The sequence below is a fragment of the Pimephales promelas genome, chromosome 7, assembly GCF_988280905.1.
Source record: "Pimephales promelas chromosome 7, fPimPro1.hap1.1, whole genome shotgun sequence".
In the NCBI taxonomy this organism is placed as follows: Eukaryota; Metazoa; Chordata; class Actinopteri; order Cypriniformes; family Leuciscidae; genus Pimephales; species Pimephales promelas.
In genome coordinates this window covers 31,780,439-31,805,360 of record NC_142775.1, presented here as the reverse complement: position 1 = coordinate 31,805,360, position 24,922 = coordinate 31,780,439, and the positions used below count along the sequence as shown (strand labels likewise).

At 36.5% G+C, this 24,922-nt stretch overlaps 1 protein-coding gene across 1 annotated transcript in view; it reads right to left on the bottom strand.

The window, feature by feature from the left end:
* Nucleotides 1-24,922, bottom strand: part of col4a2 (collagen, type IV, alpha 2) — an 86,470-nt gene that overhangs the window by 37,439 nt on the left and 24,109 nt on the right. The window contains exon 4 of the mRNA XM_039683585.2: nt 22,712-22,792. Within this exon, the coding sequence (XP_039539519.2) occupies nt 22,712-22,792 (81 nt within the window). The remainder of the gene's footprint in view (nt 1-22,711; nt 22,793-24,922) is intronic.

Below are 24,922 nucleotides of genomic sequence, written 5' to 3'. Positions count from 1 at the left end.
GGAAAACAAGAGGAATGGGAGAGCTGAAGGGCACTTAATATATTTAGAAAAATACAAACAGACATGTCCCTAAGTGTACATTTGTGTGAGGAGGAAATAAGCAATTAGCCATTAGTTTAAGTCACTGACAGCTCCTGGGTGTGCAAGGTAAAAGTCAAACTCTCCCAGGGTTCTCCAGTTCAGAGTGAAGCCCTAAAAGTGTCGGTCATTTCCTGTTTCTCTTACCCTCTGCTTCTGCCCTACACGATTGTTTCCTCTCTGCATAAATCTGTCTTTTGTTTTGTCATTCCTTTCATTTCTCTCCATGTCTCTCCAAGAAAAATACATTTAAATTATGTTATTTAATCTGCTCACCCAGTTGGCCTTAACAAAATTCAATTCTTCTTGAACTTTCCATGTTTCCCATGCAAACCCTGTGTGTTCACTGAGTGTAACAGTAATGTCACATTTGAAGGGTTAAGTGTCTCCTCACCTCCTCCATTACCTCATCACCCAAAAATCGGCAGGAAAAAAACAGGAGACACGGAGGAGTTGAGGAGGTGGGATAGCAGTAAATTAAGAGGCAGCTATTTATGTTTATGTTTTTGTCTGCAACTAATCAAGATGCATAGCAGGATAATATGGTGTATAGACAAAAAACGGTAACACTTCCTTTTACAGTACAGTACTTAAAGTGTACTTACTGTACCTAGAAAGTACTGGCCAATATAAGGTAAGTACATGGAACAGGGGTAGGTTTATTGGTAGGTTCAGGGTTAGTATTAGTTATTACCCAGTAATTGTAGTTACTAAAATAAGTACATAGTATTTACATGGGTAACTGGACTGTAAAAGGAAGCGTTACACAAAATACACTGCATGCTTAACTGCATTGTTGAAACTTTCAGCTATCAGAGTCTACATTTTCTGGTGTCCATTGGATTAGGGCAGGATATTGCAAGTACTTATACTGTATAAACTATATATATATATATATATATATATATATATTATGTTGTGTATCTCAGCCTCTGGTATGAATGATGCGCTGTAGTTGGTAAAGCCTGGTACATGTGGTCGATGCAAGAGGGGACACAGCTGGAACTGGTGCTGTAGAACATATAAGCCATCCACATAATGTCCAGTGTCTTTATTCTGGTCTGCTGTTCATAGGATGAAAAATCAAACTAGACTACAGCAAATTTAGAGCAGATGTTTAAAATGGTCTAGAGACAGATGTTGTGCTTGTGAGTGAAAAAAATACAAAATGCAGAAAAAAACAGAATACACACACACACACACACACACACACACACACACACACACACACACACACACACACACACACACATATATATATATATATATATATATATATACACATTTTACATACATGTAAATATATATATATATTTTTTAAGAAATTAATATTCATTTATTTAGCCTGGTTGCATTAAATCATCAATAGTAACAGTAAAGACATTAAAGTTACAAAATTTAATAAGTTTAAATAAATGCTTTTCTTTTTAACTTTCTATTCATCAAAGAATGCATTACGGATGTCACAAAAATATATTAAGCAGCACTGTTTTCAACATTTAATAAAAAAAAAAATGTTTCTTGAGCAGCAAATTAGCATATTAGAATGATTTCTGAAGGGCCATGTGACACTGAAGACTGAAGTAATGATGCTGAAAATACAGCTTTGCCTCCACATGAATTAATATATTTAAAAAAACAAACAAACAGAAAGGTTATTGAAAATGTTAATCATATTTCACAAAATTAAAGTGTTACTATTTTGATCAAGTAAATGAAGCATCACAGAGCTGCACGTGAGCTCTGAGTCACACGTTTCTGAATCAACTACAAACAGTAGCTGTAATCTGAGAGGTTGACTCAGGAAACGGGAAGTACTCCGAAGAGTAAAGGCAGGAAGCACAGACAAATGCCTGAGCATCAACACTCTAAACTACTGTAGGAATGCAGGTTTAGAAAGGTCTCAGAGCAAAAATGGCACTTAAAGTGGAGATATCTAAAGGAATAGTTCATAAAAAAATATTCTGTCACAATTTACTCGCCCTCATTTGTTCTAAATCTTTACTTTTTGTGGAACACAAAATGAGAATGTTCGAAGAAAATTGCAAGAATATCTTTAGTGGAGTTTTCCCACAGGTTTTTGGAAACACAGTCCAACCCAGAAAAGGGTGTGCCTAGATTTAGATGATTGACAGGGCAGTTCACTGTGACAGGATGCACGCGACAGAGCTGTAAAAGATGATGAATTATGTCCCAAATTGCCTACTTATACAACGCCCTTAAAAGTATGTACTCTTTTTATGAAGAAAAAGTAAATGTTGTGTGTGTAGCAAAAGAGGCAAGGTTTGGGACATACTACTTCATCATCTTTAACGGACAGCTCTGTCGCTTGCATCCTGTCACCGTAAACTGCCCTGTCAATCATCTTGTCACAGTTCAAATCCTCCATTTAATCTAATTTAATTTCTTACCATTTCCGAGAGAAATGTTGTAGCAGGTTCACCTGCCAGTTGAGGGTCTTTCCTGAGGAGACTCTCCTCATGTGTTTGCAATTTGAATATAATGATGAATTTAAAAGTTAATGGCTAATCGTATATTTACAAAAGTTCACAATGCTGCTGCAGATTCAATATAATGTAGCCAACACCGAATAAATAAATTCTCGTCAGGTTAGATACTGATAATTAATCACTCAAACCCCTTTATCTAAACCTCTTTACATAAAAACTCCATGCCTGTAGTTTTTTAACACTTTTCACTCATGGTTGTAGTTCTAACCGAATTCTTGTCAAACACGCAATGAATTATGGGCAATATCAGCCATTAGAGTGTGCATCTATCTGCACTTCATATTCTGACCTGAAATAGTAGACCATCCAGGTATCTTTTAAACACTCATTTCAACATACATAAGACTTGGGATGTACTAATTCTATTTTCGAATAGTATTTAGGACATCCGTTATGCGAATTGGGACGCAGCAGGTGAGAATTTTGCAGCAGTCCATGATCATTTCAATGTCCTCGCCAACTTGTATGATTGTGTAATATTATGTTCCACACTCTAAAAAACGATTCGTTAGCCGAACAACCATTACTTATAAAAGTAATTGGATCAAACATAAAAAATTAAGTATTCATAACTTTTCAACGTTTACTTAACATATATAGTGTGTGTAACACAAAAATATAAGTTACTAGGTGCACTTAAATGTATGTATAAATAAAATGAAAAATACATAAGGCATGTCAACTTGCGTCAAAATTAAGTAAATCTAGCATATCATTTTAAGTACTATATGAGCCACGTGATATGCAATTTCCCGTGATGCCTATCCAGACAAAAATTAAGCCATTTTATTTCACAGCACATGTGAAGACGTTGAGAAGAGGTAAGCTTATTTTTTGTACTTAGGCCTACACATGATCATTTATTGCATTTTTGGTCAAGAAATGTACTTTTAACTGAATTTCAGAATTGCTACAAATTTTGCATCAACAATTAGAAACGTGTTACTTACGAATGTAAACGTTTGTAGTCTACATGTTAATGAATGAAATAAGTGTTTTGCACGCGAGTATTTGAAGAGTATATTGTGTTTTTTCAAAATATATGACCATGATGTTGGCTTATGCATTAATGGTGTGTTCACACAGAACGTGAATTTAATTATTTGCGATAGCAGATTACATTCATAGTCAATGCAAAGACGCGAAGACGCATCATTCGCGCCGGGGCGTCGCGAATTGGGTGACTCGTTTGCCGCGAACGTCTTCCTCTGTAGAAAAATTTGAACTTGAGCGGGCTGCGGAAGATTCAAGCATCTAACTAGACGCGACGTGTTTGACGCGTTCGGTTACCAATTCGGACGGCGCTTTCTCCCCCACGGATAGCCTAGATTATAGGCCTACTTTATTAGCGAGTTGTTTTGGATAAAACAAATGTACCTTGCATTACAAATTCCCATATTCTCTATCTATACATGGATCGCGGGGAAGGGGGCTTTGGGCACGGGTTAGCCTTTTGGTAACGTTAACATAAATATTACATTCAAAAACACATTGCCTACAGCTCCGTGTGCACAATTTATAATTAAATAATGGCAATCTTGATTCTAGCACAATATTATTCCTAAATGACAGCGACAATTCAGTAAATTAAACCTTCACAATTATTATCAAAATAAGTAAAAACCCTTTAAACAAAAGTTTAGCTTCAAATAAAGATTGTAGATCTTTACTGTTTTCCAGTAAAATGTTTTTGAAGAGATTCGTTCAAAACCTCTGGACAAAAGTCATTAATTAACTTCTATTTTGTTTAAATTAATAGATATTAATAGACTAATTTTTATATTTATAGGCATTTAATAATGGACTAATTTATTACATTTAATTGTTTTTATTGATTTTTGAAAAAAATAAATATATAGGCCTATATATCTTCTGCCCACCAAGCCTTCATTTCTTTGATCCAAGAAAAAACTGTAATATTGTGACTATTATTATTATTATTATTATTTAAAAAACTATTTTCTATTTTAATATATTTTAAGATGCAATTTAAAAGTTTTGGGTAAAAAATAAATAATAAAGTGAAATGCTTTATTGTGTGTGATTTGCAAGTTTGATTTATTTTAAGACATGTAAGCTGAAGATCTAAAATAAGTTAAAATGGTTGGTTCAACTGATTTAATTGTCTTATTTTTATATATAAATGAGCTTAAATGTTAAGTAAACAGAACTAAGATTTGTTTTGATCTCACATGGCCTGCACTGTGTTGGATTTACTTAAAAGATATATGCACCATTTTTGCGTCATACTTTTTAAGTAATCCGTAATCATTTAATTAAGTAAATTTTTAACTTGGAATAATTTTACATAAAATAAACTTAAATATTTTAGTTCACGTGACATTCTTTACTTAAAAATATATGTAACGTGATGCATACATTTTTAAGTAAAGAATGTTGCGTGAACTCAAATAATTAAGTACATATAACAAAGATTTTCGGTAACACTTTATTTTGATGGTCCCTTTTGAACATTCTGTTGACTATAAGTAACTTTTCAACTACATGTCAACTAACTCTCATTACAGTATTAGTAGACTGTCAGCTTAATATTTGCCAAATCTTAATTGTGATGCTCCTCCAACTGACAATCTACTGACTATAAGTAACTTTGCAACTACATGCCAACTTATTCTAACCCTAACCCTACCAGTCTACTAATACTCTACTAACACTCTAGTGAGAGTTAGTAGAGATGTAGGTACAACGTTACTTATAGTAAACTGAATGTGTTAAAGGGACCATCCAAATAAAGTGAAACCAGATTTTCTTGTTACTTTTAAGTAAAATTATTCCAAGTTGGGATTACTTAAAAAGTATGATGCAAAAATGGTGCATATATATTTTAAGTAAATCCAACACATCATTTTTTAGAGTGCAAGGCAGAAATCCAAGCAGTAGTGAATACATCCAGTCCCAGCCCTGGATCAAATTACAAACAATAGCTCTTTGAGGCCACAACACGACTGTGGGAAAAGAACAAAGAGGACAGTGCATTGCCTTGACCCATAGAATTCTATGGAAAGTTCGTTCAATTAATACAGCCAATCATGAACACAGAAATAGTGTCTAGCTTATATTAAACCCATAACATTCCTTTCAAAAACACACAAGACAGATATGTAACTGCTAACAGGCAAACACATTTTTAGAAGGCTTTTTTTTTTTTTTTTACTAAAACTAAGAACATCTGTCTGAGGACATGAGTCATTTATCCTGAATATGTCAGGTGAATGAGAAGATGGCACTCCAGATGTCTATACTTAACCTATCTGTTTTCACACAATGTCTAAGGCAGGACCAGAACAAAATTAACTGCAAAAATAATATACAACCTATCATGAGAGTACATGTGACATCATCATCATGTGTTAGACGTGAATCACTCGAGCACGTGCGGAGGGTCTCGTAGGACTGGGTTGGGTGGTCTGTAATGTTCCCTCTAATATTTATTTTTTGCTTAGCAGAATTACACTAACTGGGAAACTGAACCTTCAGACACCTGAGCAGAAATGTCAGGGTTGCCTAGCAATAGTGAGATTTTGATGACATGGGTTGAATACAAGGATCAAGCGATTCATTATTGTGTCTTCTTAACATATTACATATAACCTTTATTTTACCAGGAAAGAAGCACATTGAGATTAAGAATATCTTTTACAAGAGCATCCTGGCCAAAACTGACAGACACAGCACATTTGAGTGTAACAAATAACACCCAACAATACAAACACAAGCAACTCTAGGACAATTTCAATATCAAATACATAAAAAAACATCTACAGCCCGATGTTTCATTCTCCAAATCATTTAAAATTAATTTGAAGGTGTCCAACGAGACCAGTTTCCTCAGTTTCAATGTAATTTGCAAACAATTCCAGGCAGAGGGAGCAGCAAATTTAAATGCTATTAAATATTAACATTAAACATACAAACATATTCAAGACTAATTGGGTTGTGCTCTTTTCTCAGTGTGGTTTGGTCTGTGCTCTCTGAGGCCATTTTTGCAATCTTACTAATGTGTTTTCTCTTCTATAAGTTACGTTACTGACAGAGGTCCTTCATGCAAATAGCGCACAACTAATCCACAAAAAAAAATCTGTTCGGTTTTCAGTGAGATATGATTAATTAAATGCGCTGACAGCTCATCACACCTGCCAAACAGATAATACTGAGTCGAGTGGGTGACCGGTTTAAGATGGCGGCGCCACGGCTCGGCCGTGCCAATCGGCAGTAGCGGTCGATAGGGCGTATGATGTCTATGATGTCTATGGTGTCATTCTCTGATCCAGTAGATACTAGATAGTGAAAATATTCACCTGCTTCTGAAGTTTTAATGCCAGTTGTCAAACCAATTAAATGAGAAATGTGCCTTTCTGACATCTACTGGACTGGAGTGTCAAGCGCTGCATGGTGGACAGGAGAACAATGGCAGCAGTCATGATTGTATTAAAAATAGTTTAAAAATCTGAATACTTTTTTTTTTCTTTTATTTACTTTTTTTTGCTGACACTTTTAAGTGGTTTATTAAGTGTTAAAAAGTGAAGTGCCCTGCCATTTCATGGAATTTGGAATTGTGTTTTACAGAAGAATGAAGGTCATACTGGTTTGGATTGATATAAGGGTGAGTAAATGTTGACAGAATGTGTATTACTGAGTTAAATATTTGTTTATATTGTCCTTGCAGTGCTGTTATGTTTTTATCAAGGTCTCAAACTTGAGCGAAGCTAGGATGCAGGGTCAGAGAAACTTGTTTCACAAATATAATCAGCAATTCCTGCACTGTTTAAATAATGTCAAGTCATCGATCTCTGATAATCAGTGTTGTAGTCGAGACCACCTCACTCGAGTCCGAGTCGAGACCGAGACCAGAGAGAGTCGAGTCCGAGTCAAGGCCGAGTCCATAGAGAGTCGAGTCCGAGACCAGAGACGGTCAAGTCCGAGTCGAGACCGAGACCAGTGAGGGTTGATTACCTAATTTACTTTTATTTACTTAGAGAAATCCTTTTTTTTTTTATTTTTTTTTTTTTACTGAATTTACTTACAGTTTAAAAAATATGATCAGTTTAGGGTAAAAAGGCCACATAGTAGGTGGTGTTAAAAGTAATTTTATTACAATTTGTCATGCGCAGTTGCACACTAGAAAATCACCAATCACTGGGCGTGTCAATCAATTTAAAGAAATATTTTATTAACATACATTAATAATCATGAAAAATATTTTGAATTGAACTCGAGTGGACTCGGGAATAAGTCCGAGTCCTGAAAAAAAAAAAATGTTCGAGTACGAGTCAATTCCGAGTCCAAATGCACACGAGTCCATGACAAGACCAAGACCATTAAAATATGGTCTCGAGACCGAGTCCGAGTCTCGAGTACTACAACACTGCTGATAATCTCAAAAATACTTAATATCTGTTCTACACAATTTGAGTCTGTCTTTTTTTTTTTTTTTTTGGTCTGCACAGAAGCAGCATCAGAAGTGGACGGCTGGACACAATCCCAGCTACTGAGTACTACTTAACCAACCCTCACTGTTTCCCATCATTAGGAAGCCTAGTGACTATTGATGTATTTATACAAGAGAGAGGCTGATGCCAGAAGACTTGGCATTTAAAAGATGTAAGGATCCTTGTGTGCCTTTACACAATTACTATATAATGACTAGGGACTGTTGTTTAAATTTCTTTTCATTTGTTTGACATCTCAGTTAGTCTTTTGGATACTAAGCACTGATGTAAGGTATCTAATAAAGAATAACGTCATTAGTGATGTGCAGATCCTTACAAAGTAAACAGTGGGCAGGTCATGTAATGTGAAGCATGCTAGTGATGTCATAACAGTGAGGTGACATCTGACTCAACAAATCAGACGCGATTCTTTGGTTAGACATTTAGGCTAAGGGTAGAACATATTTCAGCATGATCAAAGGGTATAGCAAATAGATTTCATGAAGATGTGAACCTGAGAGTGACCTCGGCCAGTTGTATTAGTGAAGTACTTACCCAGAATTCAGCCCAGCGCACTGTCTTAGGCTTTAAATGGTAAATGTGAGCTTCAGTCTCTCAACTTCCCCTAATGGGTGCCAATAAACACACAGAAACAAAGACAGACTGGGCGAGAGAGAGTAAGAAAGAGAGAGCTGGTGAAATAGAGTGTGAGTAAGTCCAGACCTCCACGTGCATCTATGTGTGTATGTGCACTGTTAATGCCATGCCAACAACTGTACAGAATTATATACACACATGCAGACCCAAAAACAGTCATGCTGAGCTCTTTGGGAGTCCATTGAGTAAAAAAATAAAATAATAATTGCTCAATTAAAACTCTGTTCCCACGGCATTACGAATTCACAGTCCATCACTGAATGTTTTACATTTCCATATTCTGCTGATGTTGTATGTGTAATTTAGAGGGTCATTCTAGTATTAGAACAGAATGAACAAAAATGACAAGCATTTCTGCTATTAATGGCTGCTGTGCCAAAAGACCATAAATTTAATAAATGTGCTCTGAGTGCTTAATATCCATGGGGAGCATTCAGGAAAGCCCTTTCACAAAAAGAAACGATGGGAAATAAGGCCAAAAAGTGACTTTTACCCTCTAAAACACTAACAAATAAACATTCATAAGGCCAGGACGTGCAGGTCAGTGTGCTTGGATGATGGGAAAATCCTCCTGGATCTGAATCAAATTGAGTCACTTTGGAGCTTTAGGTCAAGTGTTACGGGTCAAAGGTAGCGTCATAAATGCTCACAGATTGAGCAACTATTCTAGTACACATTCTAGTAAATTTATCACATGTTGGTTCATCTTTCTGAGGTGGATTATTATCTACTGGAACTAAATAAATATTTGCTTTTATGTTTTTTTTTGTTTTTTTTTAATACGAATATTACCTTTCATGCAGTGTATAATATAGCTGATAGATAATGGAAAAAATTCTGTAAAGATTTAATGATCAAAGTGCACAACAAACAAAGTTATTGCCTCCTAAAATATATAATATATTCTGAACTTCTGAAATGAGTCATCAGCAATCCCATTCTCTCTTCCTGTAACAAAATTCCATAATGCCAGTCTATGTCTTCCTTGGCTTTCTGTGCATGACATCTACTTTGACCTCAAACACTGTAGCTGAGGTCTGGACAAGTTTGGTTTGTGTTGTCGAAATGTCAAGAAGATTCTGTTTTCAGCACTGCAAATACTCTTTACATGCACTTCAAAAAGATGAGGACTCACACTGGAATTGATATGGAAAAACCAACGTCATCATCCGTATTACTGTGAATAAAGCATTGAGGAAGCCTCCGGAGCTGAAATTTAGATATGGTAATAGGCATTTGGTTTCAGACTCGTGCTGTAAGCGATAGACCAATCACAACAGATTGGGCCGTCTGGCTGGTGGCAAGGAGGGGTTTATAGAAACTCAATCTTCAAACGAACCGTTTTCAGACTCTTTGAGAAATAAAATAGCATAATAGGGCACTTTAATATTAGTGTTTTAAGGAATTGCTCATCAAATAATTGACTAACCCTCATGTAATTTCAAATCCAGTGTGTCATACTCCAGTCCAGTAAATGGTGGAAAGGGTCACCTGCTTCTTCTGGTGTTTTTTTTTTTTTTTTTGCCACTTGGTAAACCAATGTAAACAGCACTTTTCTGACACCTACTGGACAGGATCTGGAAGCGATAAATGTGGCACAGAAGAGCAATGGCAGCATCCATGACTGCAATGTAAATCTGCTCAACCTTGAAACACACTCGGCCCTTGTCCCACACCAGTGTCTTTCATATTTTGGAAACACTGACTACATCAGGAACTTGGTTAAAAAAATTGAGACCATTTACATGGAGATATTTAACCATGGATGGTGCAGAATCAATGACTTTGAGCAGTGCCAGTTGAAGGTACATACTCCACGATTACTGAGTGACTAAGGGCATCGAGAAAGTTGATTACTTAAGACTTTTCTTTTTAATTTCAGAATGTTCTTGAATATGTAATACTGTTACAAACTTCAGTCACTTTATTTTGTTTACGTACACTCTAAAAAATGCTGGGTTGTTTTAACCCAATTTTGGGTCAAATATGGACAAACCCGAAATGTTGGGTTAAAAATGTAATGTAAAAATTTAACCCAACGGCTGGGTTAGTCCATATTTGACCCAAAGTTGGGTTAAAACAACCCAGCATTTTTTAGAGTGTATAAAGTAATACACTCGAAGCAATGACTATTCAGTTGTTTTATATATAAACATATTTTTTTTTTGTTTCTGTTGTACTGCAAATGATATTTCTATTGTCAACTGGTATGGCAACTCTAGTTCAGATATTGAAATTAGAAAGCAAAAGAAAAGATATCATAATCACACAGGTAGGTGAATTGAATGAAAACAGGTATACCTGTAAACCTCTCCATACACATCTGTATTTTCGATAAATTCTGCAATTTACTAACTGGATTTGTGAATTTGACCATTCAGTACAAGAGCCCCAGCAAAACTTCCATACATGGTGTTCTGACTAACAGATTGTATTAATGTATTCTACGTTAAACACAGTTGCTTCATGTCACTAATGTTTCATGCTCATCCGGAGGTATATTTGGAAACCATGTCAGGGGTTGCAGTTCATTTAACCTCCCACTGGAGATGATTTTATTTAGTCTATGACTAATCTTCACAATGAAATATCTCCGGTCCTTGGGAAAAGCGATAGTCCAAATACAAGCGAGGCTCTGGGACTGCTCCCACACAAATACAGCACATATACCCTCAAAATCCTTTTTTCTTATACGCCTGCTATTTTATCCCCACTGTATTTACACAGTGATGCTTACTGGGCTACAGGGCTGGAGTGGTTGCCATGGTTCATACTGTTGGCTTAGTAACAGATAGCTCCCTTAAGGAAGGAAGGAATCCAAACAGGATGGTGAAGAGATAGATTCAGAGAGAGGCACTAAGTTGGTGTCTGATAATGTCAAAATTTGAAGTGTCATCCCTGTCTGATACCATTTTTAAGCAAAACATTTATAGTGGCCCAAAAAGTATTTGGAAATTTTAGCCACACTTTAAACAATATGAATGTCAATGTATTAGATACAGAGTATCAAACCAAAAGTCATCACAACCAAAAATAAAAAAATAATTTAAGAACCATTTTACATTGAAGGTAGGCCAGACAATTTCGGAGAGACTAACAATTAGCAAACTAGCTTTGAAAGCATGAGATCTCAACCTCCCATCCTCCAATCATTGTTTGGTCCTGAGAACAGTTCTTAGTTTAGTTCTAGTTCACACAGGTGTCCCATCCGAGTAATTTCAAGTGTAGTTCATCACATTACATATGAACATGCTCCACTAACACTAGACAACAACAAAAAGCATACTTTCCTTATTATTGAACAGTATGTTGATTATGTTATCATTTAAAACGTAATAAAAACAATTGGTGTGACATTTATGAAATGCATTGACATCATTATTTTTTATTAAGTATCCCAAAGACTCTTTTTGGTCTCTGTGCTTATTAACAGTGGTGCTGACATTTGTGTCTGCTCTCTCTGAAATAGGTGACTATAAAATCTATTAAAACTGAACCAAATTTCACTGCTCCATTTCCAAACACATCCTCTTAACTTCAGAACCCAGAGCTAAACAATAAAGCCTGTGGGAGTCAAAATTAAATATTAATCTGAAATTGAGCATTACATTTAACATTGCACAGTTCGCCAATAGATGGCTTACAGATGAAAAATGCAAACCCATTACATTTATTAATGAAAGATCCTGTGAAATACCATTACTCATTGAAATTACTGTTCTCTTTTTTAATATGTTTGAGTAATTTATTCCTATGATGACAAAGCAGTATTTTCAGCATCATTACTCCTGTCTTCAGTGTCACATGACCCTTCAGAAATCCTTACTAATCATTGCTAATCATTTGCAAAATTAAAGTTGCCATGTCATTAAAAATACAGTATACAGTGGATACCAGGGTATTATTATTATTAATTATAATTGTGTGTTAAAGTAAATGCAAGGGATAAATAAGTTAGTCTAGAGGGCGAATTATAGAAAGAAAGACACTATCCAGCCATACCAAGTTCTTTACTGACATTCTCCTGATAGCTGGCCTGGTCAGAGGATGTATTCTACACAGATCAGCTACACTGATATCCTGTGTTTATTATGCTTTTAATGTGTTTAGATTTGTCTTTAATTGGCCCAGATAGATCATTTTTTGGAGTCTGGCCCACATGTTGCCACACGTGCCTCACTTTCCATCAAGTAATTCAATCCAGAGTTAAAGAAAGACGACATGAAATATATTAAACAAAGCAGTGAGTAAACACACAGACTGTGGGTGATTTTTTTGGTTCATTCTGTTTTACAAATGCCTTGTGTTTACACAGTTTCCTCCATTAGCACGTCTATGCGAGTGCATGAGATTCACGTGTGTTGGGAGGCCTGGTTAGGCCCCTTACTTTTTGAGGAGCCACAGGCACCTGCACCATTGCCTCAAGATTCAGGAATGAGCCCTCTGAGGCTCGGCTTGTGAGTGCAGACAGGATCCAGCTGTAATATAAGTGAGAATGAAGCTAGGGAACTGTGCTATGGGAAGACCTCCACCGGACAATCAATAACATCATACGGACACATTAGCTTTCATATCCTAACAGACATGCCCATGGGATTTAAAGACCTGGTTTATAAAAGCAAACACCCCTTGAGCTGGAAATATCAAGTTTCCTTTGAGGAAATAATGGAATATTCGTCACTTTAAGTAACAAGTTTTTTTTTTTCCATCTTAGTATAGTTCAAGGCTGACGGAGTGATGACAGTACCACACACTTGAGTGGCAACGCCTTAAATTCACGTAACTTTTTTCCACAACAACAATTTTAAGTAACCCTCGCTTGTCATGTTATGCTTAGTTGACTGCATTTGTGACATCATTTTGATGACCACTAAAAAATAATTTTGACTCGTCTCTCGTTTACTGTAAGGCACTTACAATGGAAGTAAATGATTATGACACACACAACAGTTAACATATTTTTCTATTCATATCAATTCTAGAAGAACGATTGGGTCATAGCGTTCAGATAAGACAAACGACTCTCTTAATAAAATATATAATTTACATTGCATTGAACATGAAATGTATCAGTGGCAACTAGGCCATGTTGTCCTTGGAAAACCTTAGTGGAATTCCCAAACTTAGTGGAACAAATCATTTCCCCATCTGACATTTCAGGCTATGGGAGAGACAATACTGCACACAGAAAACAGCTATTTCAATCCTTTCACAATTTGTACGATACCACTATCACTGTCACACATCAAACTAGTAACATCTACTCACAAGTTCTAATATTACACACAAAACAAGTCAACTGTCAAACACCCACAAACTTCAACTAAAATCAAAACTACTGTATCTGTGTTGGTTCATCCAGTAGCTGTTTGGTACATCACTTAGCACGCTTTATGTCTTCTCTCTCACAAAATGATCTGCCACCCACTCCTGTTCCAGCTGTGCTAAAACATTGCTCACCAGGAGACCAACTGGACAACTAGGGCAGAGATCCAAACGTGGGCGAACTGAAGGCCTGCAGCTTGATTCTTGAGTCTTACACACAATAGTCAATTGAGGGAAAGGATCCGTTGCTGATTTGGCCACCAAACTAAACCACAAACAGATTATCATTTCATTGCAATTCTTCCACTGGAGCATTTGTAGATTCCAGAAGATGCCAGTATCATTAGCAGTCATGGGAAAAAAATGTGATTTGAGTGTTACCAACTTGCAGACATCCACATAGTGAACATATGTACATTATTGTTGAACTAACTACTGCTAAACAAATCATTTATTTGGATTTTTTGTTTTCATTTTGCAATTGCTGGATTGGTGAAGACTTAATTTAAGAATACAAACCTTATTTTTTTGTATTTCTTAACTTGGTATTGGACTTTATTGGTATTGCAATTTATTCTTATGATGGCAAAGCTGAATTTTCAGCATCATTAGACTGGTCTTTAGTATCACATCTCATCTTTCAGAAATCATTCTGATATGCTTGTTTGCTGCTCAAGAAACATTTCTTATTACAAATGTTGAAAACAGTTGTGCTGCTTAATATTTTTTGTGGAAGCTATTTTTTGTCAGGATTATTTAATGAATAGAAAGTAAGAAGGGCATTATACATGAGTTTTACTATTAATTTTGGTCCATTTAATGCATCCTTGAAGAATAAAATAATTGTAATAAAAATCTTACTGACTCCAAATTGGCACTGTATTATATTCTATACAAATTTCAATCACAACAACTACCGGAATAATTTTGGCATGTTATTGAATATGGATGTGTTAATGTATTTGGCCTTGGTGGATCTGCTACACCTCTGCTGATGCAGCTGCAGAGCAAATAAGGACTTGCTACAGCTAATAGATAGACAGAAACGCTGCCATGAGCATGTAAGATATGCTGCTGCATAAATAGACATATATAAAACCCATAGCAGATCTAGACAGGTGGAGCTGGGGAGGTGGTGGGTTTCAGAGGAACTCTGATAGCACACAGCAGGACTAGCTTAGCAAACAATGAACCAGATAATTTCAATGTTTAAAAAGCAAATACATTGGCTACAGGGTCAGCAGAGGCCAATCAGCTTGTGTCATGTGGTGATGACGTGATTGATTATAGATTGCAACTTTTAGACTTTCATGACTGGACTAGATACATTTTCCAAATCAAATTTATACATATAGATTGTTTCCAAAAATGTAAAACGTCAGCTGGATTAATGAATTAATTATACAATTTAATGAATAAACATAGGATTAAACACAGAACATAACATAATTGCATAAACATAACCATCACTGAATGATGATTGTGTGGCCGTCTAACAAATTACACATCTCAAAACACTTCATTTGTTGGTCTGTGTGTTTGAACAGTTCCAAGAAATGCAAGTGCTTTTCCATTCCATTGTGTGTTTATCATTGTGACATTTAAGTATAACACATGGAAGCAGAGCAAATGTGCATCAGAACATGTGTGAGATGTCTGGGTGTGTGTCACGTGTATGGGAAACCTTCCTGTGGGCAGAAGGCCCAGAGCAGGGAGGGAGGGAGGGGAGAAAGATAGAGAGAGAGAGAGAGAGAGAGAGAGAGAGAGAGAGAGAGAGAGAGAGAGAGAGAGAGAGAGAGAGAGAGAGAGAGAGAGAACATGACCTGATTCTTTTCACTGACATGAGAGACTAAACTCCTCCTTCCTGCATAGAAAAAATATTATTGTTTTCTTCCAAAAAGAGACGTAAAGAAAACAAGTGACTGATCGTGAATAATTCATTCCCCCATAAAAAAAAAAACTTTACTTATATGCCACACTCACAGATAAAACAAATACAAAATTTACAGTAATGATAATTATGTAAATTATGTAATTTTTTAAACGTGTTCTTTATACAATCTTGGTGTACCCGTACCTGAGCAATAAAGGTCTTCACATTGTAGACAGATAAGATATGATAGGATGAGACTGACCGACTGACTGACTGACTGTAAATCACTCCAAAGCAAGACTTCCTCTACAGGAAATGTGCCTCTACTGAGACAGGCAAACAGATGTTTCGAACATACGTCAAACCTCATGTGCATCTTTTCAGCGACCTTCAGCTCGGTTCCTTTCAAGTCACTCATGTTGATTACTCTTAGATCACTGTTTAGACTGCCAACCGAGTGGAAACTACAGGTTTAATTCCAGTGTTGAGACTAAAACAAAAGAGCCATGGCCTTTAGTAAAATGGGGGCATCTTTTTCATACAGCCTGAGCAGATCACAAATACCTAAAATGGCTAAAATATATGGTTTACTACTGTACTGTCAATGCCATTAAGTTCTTTACTAGTCCCTTATGACATATTAGACACAAGTACTCATAAATACATTTTTACAACTCAAGGTCACTTTTTGTTTTACTTTATAGTGTGTAGTTTAATGGAAGCTAAAGGCCTATGAATCAATTTTGACCTCCACATTTTCTTCTTTGACACTAGAAGCTCTATTTTAACGATCAGGGGTGCGTTTCCCGAAAGCATCATTAGCCAACTATGTTCGCAAGTTGGTAGCAATTTCCATTGAACTCTATTGGTAACAACGGAACTTGCGACCAAATTTGGCTAACGATGCTTTTGGGAAATGCACCCCTGAAACGCAAGTATCAAGCGCGAAGCGCAAGTAACTTTGTGGGGGGGATAAACGACTCTTGCATTCGACGCAAGTTTAAAAGGTGTTGAAATAGCTTTATTATTCATAGGTGTGGTCCGGCGTAACGTGAAATAAACCAATCAGAGCGTCCTCCAACATACCCTTTAAGAGCAGGTGTGCATGTTGCATGGCGGATTGTTATTGTTATGGCGGATTTATGAGGCGCATGCCAGGAGCGCTTCACAGCCGAGGAGACCAACGTTCTGGTCAGTGCAGTGAAAGACAGAAGTGACGTTGTACTTGGATGGGAGAAACCCACCAAAATCACCATAGGTTAAACAGGCGTGGAAGCAAAAAAAACTGCATTTTTTTTTACATCTTCATGGATACCACAATAATTTCCTTCATGTGTTAATATTTTTCCTTGTTATAATATATGATTTGCTGTGTATGATTGATCTGTGATGATGAGAGAATCAAAGTGTATGCGCGTTGTGCACCCGCTACATTATGCCAAGCATGCGCGTTTAAAATAGTATTATGAACAACGCACAACTCGCCACTGATTTTAGACTTGTTTTTTTTTTTTTCTGGTCAGTGGCGGAATTGACCTATGGCTAAGCCATGCCCTAAAACGCGATGAGGCAATCACAGTGCGCAGCTAACCCAATACACTTGGACATTCTCTGCTTCCACATCCATTGAAACGCATTGCAGTTAGTCTGTTTTCATTCGTTTTTTCTTGTCATTTTAAGTTTAAAATGGTCAAACGGTGTGCATGGGGTACATGCAGCTTCGACACTAGGTTCCCGAGCTGGGTGACGGTGTGTATTTTTTTACCCTTTCCCAAGCCACATCTCAACCGAGAGAAGTATCTGCTCTGGATTAAGTTATGCGATTAAGTTATGCGGTAGACCACAGCACCAACTAAACGTGGATAAATTAAAAAAGGATGTCTACATCTGTTCTAAGTTAAGTCAACAACGTATTTGAACGTTATCTTTAAAATCTCTAACATAACGTTAGACTAATATTAGAAAAAAGCCCGCTTTGTGCGGGTGCAAAATAGGAATGATACATGCGTCAGTGTCATTTGTCATTTGCGCCGGGTGCAAGATAGGGCCCTAGAATTTAAATAGAGAGGAATGTTTGTCAAGACCGGAAATGTCAATATATTAGCCTATATATACTTTAAGATGACTAATCATCAAACATGCAAAAATCCAAAACCCTTGACAGGATCCTTCCTGTCAAGGGTTATGGATTTTTGCATTTTTGAAGAAGAGGCCAGGATATGATTTTTCAATTAAGTCGTTCAGGTGAAACAACAACAATGCACTAACAGGGTTTTGGCCAGTCTCTCTATATATATTTTTGAAAGTTGGAAAAAGCCATGAAGTCTGAAAGTTAAGGCTGAGTGTTTTGCATGCTTTTACATTTTAAAGAGAGATTTAAAGTCTGATGGCTGTAGGTTGGTGTACTGTAAATACTATTAGTCAACTGCTGGGTGGGCAGATGGATTGATGGATGCATAGACAGACATGTTATACATACATACTGTATATATCTTGTCCCACATTAGCAATAACAGAGACATGACTGTAGTCACTTATATGTGGGGGCAATGCTTTTCTGTATCCATGAAATGGGATACAGAAAAGCATTGCAAAAAAGAAAGTGCAGTTGTTAGATCGCACCCAAATAAAAGTAAAAAAAAAATAATAAATCTCTGTGTGCCCAGTTGCATCTTGTGCTTCTCCCTTTCTACAATGCTCCTTCTGTTTGTCTATGTGCTCTTTAAATCTGAAGAGACTTTTTCCAAGACTCTACAGCTGAATATGGAAAGGGCACAGACAAAGTGGAAGATAGAAGGGGGGTATTTAAAGGAAATAAAAAAGTCCTTTGAGAAACTAGAGAAGAAATGTCTCTTTCAGTATGGAGGCATGAGGAAATGAAGACGGCATTCGGGAAATACTTGTGGAATCTTTTTGAAGGAGGGAAACAGAGAAAATGTTCCATTAACATTACGTGTCATCTCCAAAAAAAAAAAAAAGGTATCAATATAATAATAATGCTAGCTGAATGAATCTCATAGAGTTGCAGTCTTCAAAATGAATCCATTTTTAATGTAGTGAGAGTAAAGGGATGGACTAGAATATGTGTGATTAAACGGACAATGAGAGCAAACAAGCAGTTCAACAGATTTTCAGGTTCAACCTGAAGCAAATAACGGTTCAACAGAAAAAAAAGAAGGATAGGAACAATCCTCTTTCCCAATAACAAGAAACTATCATACGAAATTATCTGTTGTAACATATTGTATTAAACCTCCTGCTAAAAAAGAAGAAAAAAAGCTAACTGTCACAAAAACAGTGATGGAGTAGTGAATAGTGATTTTCTTCTCTAAAGTGTAACATTTCTTCTTCCAACTAACAAATCTCAACTCACATGAAGACTATGGCTAAGTTGGATATTTTGGCTGGCAGGCACTACAGGTCCATAGTATTTCTTTCCATAGTAAAATTTCCTCAAAAAGTAACAGCCAAATCATCATCAACAACAGCAAAAACCATTAGATGAATAAGGTTCCTTTAACACAATAGAAATGTGCATAAATAAGGGTTTGATACTTTGTAATGGGAGGGGAAATGGGAACGAAAATAAAATAAAATAAAGGCCTCAAGGATTCAGTTAGGCTGTGTAGAATGTAACAGTACAGTTACATTCATAACATTTGCTAGACAATTTAATGTGTTTAATATGAACCATTGGGTGATCCTATGACATTCTTTTGACTTTTTTTCTCTGATAAAATACCACTGCGAATAAATCTAAATCATCAAACTACTGTAGATGTATTACATTTTCCTGTACAAATAAACACTTCAAGTTGTATTAGGCCACAGAAATAATCATTTAAAATGTCCACAGTTCCTCTGGCCAAAAAAAAAAAAAAATATATCATTCAACAATGTTGCAAATAAAGGGCCCTGACATTTTTACACAAATTAGTTTCACGTTTATTTCCCGCTGGCCTCACATGTCAAGACCGGACAGAGGAGGGGTCACAAGGGACCCAGTGGGAGGCATGAGCTGTGTCCAGACATCTGTGAGGCTGTTTTTTCCCTATAAAGATCATTTAGGAACACATACATCAAATTAAGGGCTACACAAACAGTGGAAAAGTGTGTTTGGCTAAAGTAAGATGCTGACAGATCCTGGAAGGAAACAAAACTGTGAAATTTGATAGTAATTTTGTATGGAATAATTTTTCTCTCTTACATTCAATTTTTCAGCTCTTACATTATTTCTGCCACAGAGCTGGAGAGCAGTATATATGGTTGCCAGGGTGCTGCTATGCAGTTGCTAACATGTTTTTAGGTTGTTGTTATGGAGTTTCTAGGGGATTCTGAGAATTTTCAAGAAAATTTGTCTACTGCGAGTACTTACCTGCAGCCTGCTGAAAAAAAAAAAAAAATATATATATATATATATATATATTCAGCTATGCTCTCACTATTCCTCAATCCTTCCCTATTCTATCATGTGCTATCCTGAATGATGTCTGAAACTTTGTATTAGAAGCACTTCTCATGTTTATTGCATTTTTAATTGATTCATTGTTGTATTCCTCATTTGTAAGTCGCTTTGGATAAAAGCACCTGCTAAATTATCAAATGTAAATGTAAATATTCTGGGTGATTGCTTATATTTAGTCCCTGTATATGGCTAATAGCACAACAAATATCTATTTACAATAAATATGTAATTGGTTTAACAATGTAAAACCTGTTGTGCATTACAACTATAAATCAAAGTGAAAATCTGACTTATATATAACAGAATGTCAGACTGAACAGAAATATGACTTTTCTGTTGTGTGATGTGCGTCAGAAATACAAACAGGGAGTGTTTGTCTACAATTCCTTCCCTTCTGTGTTTTCATTTATGTTTAACAAAAGGAAAAAATGTCTTTTGGAATGAGTGCACTTTACCCTCAGCAGACTTGGCACTTATGGCTCAACTAAACAATCAAACCCCTTTTCCTGCTCCTTTACAGTGCAGGAAAAAAAAAAAGCTGAACTGAAATCTTAAGTCATACGCACGAGGCTCTTCATATCCTGATCTAAGGAATGTATTTCCTCTCTCATTCACCCTCCCTAAGGAGCTTTACTTTTACAACCGATGATGAGAAGTCACAGATTTGGTGTACAAACAGCCATGTCTTGTACAGCCGGAAACACTGTCAATTAGTTCTGAATTACTCTGTAAAAAATTAGATCTTGAATAAAAAATAAAAATAAAAACATCTAACTTCAGTGCCTGTGTGTGTCTGTAACTTTAGTGCAACTTATCTGTTATTAAGTTGCTATGTACTTTCAGTGAACATAATCAGTTCAAGTTCAACAAACCTGAAAAAATGATGTTTCAAGTTCAATAGGCCTGTGTATTGAAATTAAGCTTTATGAGACAGTCATATTTCTTTTAGATGTTTTTTTTTTTTTCAAAAACATTGATGATATTATTAATAATCCAGGACTGTTCTTTTTTGTCATATTTTTTTCAATAGTAGGCCTATGTTTTAATTAAAATACTTTCTCATCATGGCTTGGAAAACATGCAGGGATGTCCCTTGATAAAGTAGATACAAATACAGTTAAGTGCAAGATGTGCCGTGCCAACCCAGTGATTTACACCACATCATTGGGACCCATCATACAGGCACATGGTTTCTCTTACCATTGTTATGCCAATGACACCCAGCTCTACCTCTCATTTCAACCAGATGATCCCACAGTAGCTGCACGAATCTCAAGCTGTCTGGCAGACATCTCGCCATGGATGAAAGAACGAAGTTTCTCGTCCTCCCTGTCAATCCGTCTCTACAGCACGACTTCACTATCCAGCTAGATTCATCCTCAATCACCCCATCAAGGTCAGTCATAAATCTAGGAGTAACTTTTGATGAGCAGCTGACCTTCACAGACCAAATTACAAAAAACAGCTAGATCATGAAGGTTTGCTATGCACAACAAATCAGGCCTTTTTCTAACTGAGCATGCAACACAAATTCCCGCCCAGGCCCTGGTCATTTCTGATGACTGCAATGCTCTTCTGGCTGGACTTCCATCATGTGCAATTAAATCTTTACAAATGATCCAGAATGCTGCAGCTCATCTGGTTTAAAATGAGCCCAAATGGCCCCACGTCACTCCTCTGTTCATCTCTCTGCAATGTCTGCCACTCGCTGCTCGCATCAAGTTCAAGGCGTTGACCCTTGCTTACAGACTGACCACAGAATCAGCTCCCTCCTACTTCCATTCATTACTAAAAGTCTACATCTCTACCAGAAGCCTCCGATCAGTCAATGAGCGATGGCTCGTGGTACCATCACAGAAAGCCTCAAAATCACTCTTTTTGTGCAGATAAAAGTTATAATGTTACTTTTATGTTGTGTATAGGATTTCAAATAGGAGGTGTCATATAGTTTACTGGTGTTCATTTACAGCATCACCTAGATGTTTCTTTTTCAAAAACATTGATGCATTATCGATAGTCTAGCAGTGTTATATTTCTATACTGTAAAAAAATATTTTTATGATTTGTAATCACAACATTTTTTCTTTTGTCAAATTAACTTAGATAATTTATGTAGTTCAGATAACATAATATTTTGAGTTTCTGATGATTAAATCTCCTTCATTGCATTAACTTAATTTTTCCAGTTCAATGAACTTAAAATTTTAAGGCAACCACGTTACTTATTTTTTTTAATAATATTTTTTTTACAGTTTAGTCATGTTTTCATACTTGATGGACACCCTTCAAATCCAACATAGCACTGGGTGGATAAAGACACTTAGGCTGGGCAATAAGACTGAAACAGACTTACCCTCGCACCCTTTTCAGGATAACACTGGCACCCTCCGCTGCAGTCTCTCCCCCCACATGGTCCACTGCTCTTCTTCACTCCCTGAGAGAGAAAATGAAAAAAGTGTGAAGACAGTGTTGAATGGCACGGGTCATCAGATGTTAAGCCATATTAAATGATACAGTATATTTGATTCACAGCATGTTTTGCCTTAAAATAACAGACAAGAATGCTGCAAAGTTATGATGTTGTGCTAGAGGCTGTCACTGTACTGGCGGTTTTTCTAATGTGGCAGCTTGATGTAAATCTCCATCATGTTCCAGACACTCGTGTGACTCTGCAGCTGTGCTTGGTCAAACTGTGTCCCTCAACAGACCATAATTTACTCATTTATTTATTTTCTTGGTCATTTAGAGGACAAGATCATTTTCAAAAAATATCCACGAGAACGTAAAATGTTTAACTTACCAAAGGTTCAAATATATATATAAATATATATAATTTATTTTTAATAAATTAAACTGTTGGTAGTTTGATTTAAATATCAGATTTAATGTAGTCATTGCGTGACTACATTTAACACCTTTCAGATATTTATCCTTGTTTTTGGATGGGCCCGGTTGCAGTCTCTTTTTCCAAACTCTCAGTCCAAAGTGTTTCGCATTTTACAACGGCTGAATCTGTAGTTGTCACTGGTGATAGTTGTTTGAACCTTTCTGGATCCTCCATCAAATTGATAAGTTTAATTATATCAAGTGCTGTGAGAAAATGCTATTATATCAAATGCTGTGAAAAAAGGCTATAAATCTCCACCTCGAACATCCTCACACCCAATATAGCCGACTAGCTGCGAGACTCCTTCTTTATGTGTACAGATCTGAAGTATGAATCTCCCGCAGAAATCCACTGGAATTAAAAACATTATTACAAGCTTACCCTTTGAATCGAACTAAGGCAATCAAATAGTTTTGAACACTGGCTGGTTATTATCCCCCCCAAAAAAATTGGGGATAATTTTTAACCCCAAAAAGTTACTGGACTGGAGCTTTAATACCCATTAAGTATCCTTCAAAGCATGACTATAGTTAGACTAAGGAAAGTTAATTTATAACATACATAACATTAACCCATAACAGGAATTCAGTTAAGGGGGTCTGTAAATTACTGAACTAATGAATACATGATTTATTATTCTCTTTGCAAGAGGGGACCTCATTTTTGAAGGGTCTCGTTCAATGACGACAGTATGTCTGCTCACACCTACACATGGATCCCACAGACTGCTGAAACAGCCCTGTGTGTCCATGAAACCTTTAAGGCCAAGAAAAAACTGTCTGCGACAAAGTGTTTCAGAGACATTCCGTCTAGTTCTTCTGATATGAGATGCTGGACAAGCAACAAACAAAGGCCACATTGAGCCTTCTGCCTCAAGTCACAAAGAATTCCTTTTCAATGAGACCCTTAGAAAGATTCATGATCCTTTAACAGAAGACAGACTAAAGTTATATACGTCCTTCCTCTCCAATATTCATACTGCAGAGCCCAGATTTATGACACACATTTAAACATTTATTAAATATGTGGATAGAAGATAGTGTAACGAATATCAACCACTACAAAAGGTCAAGGTGTGGAACTGCTATTTTCTCTGAGCACTGTCAGTCCTGAAACAGTGACTCAATAGGGAAGAATTGTCTTACGGAAGGTGGGAAAGATGACAAACTAAAAAGCAGCACAAACGTCAAGGCAACCTAAACAATAAGTGTAAGACTGGCCAGGTTCAGTTTATTGCTAAATAGTTGATGATTGCAGCAGATGATGAGAGGAGTATTGTGTTCTATCCTGTTCCACCCTACGCTTTCCCCACACACACAAAAAAGACCTTTGCCTCCACTACCTGGAAAAACATTTTCCAGCTAGCCAGAGACAATGATCACCTGATTAGCATATGTCTGCTTCCAACACAACCTGAGAAAAAGGTCTAAAGTATATGCACTCAGAGTCAGGAGTGTGTTTATGCATGAAGGAATGAGGTTTTCCAAATCAAATCACTGGAGGACAAAGGGTAATGAGTAACAACAGTTAATAAGAAATAAGAAAGCTTGCCTGGTTTCATTTTATCCATTCCTGTAATGCCTGAGCTGAGAGAAACGTTTCACCCCTGAAAAATGTATTTCTTTAAACTTATTTACTGTTCAAGTGTAACTAGGGCAAACTAAAAAACATGAATGA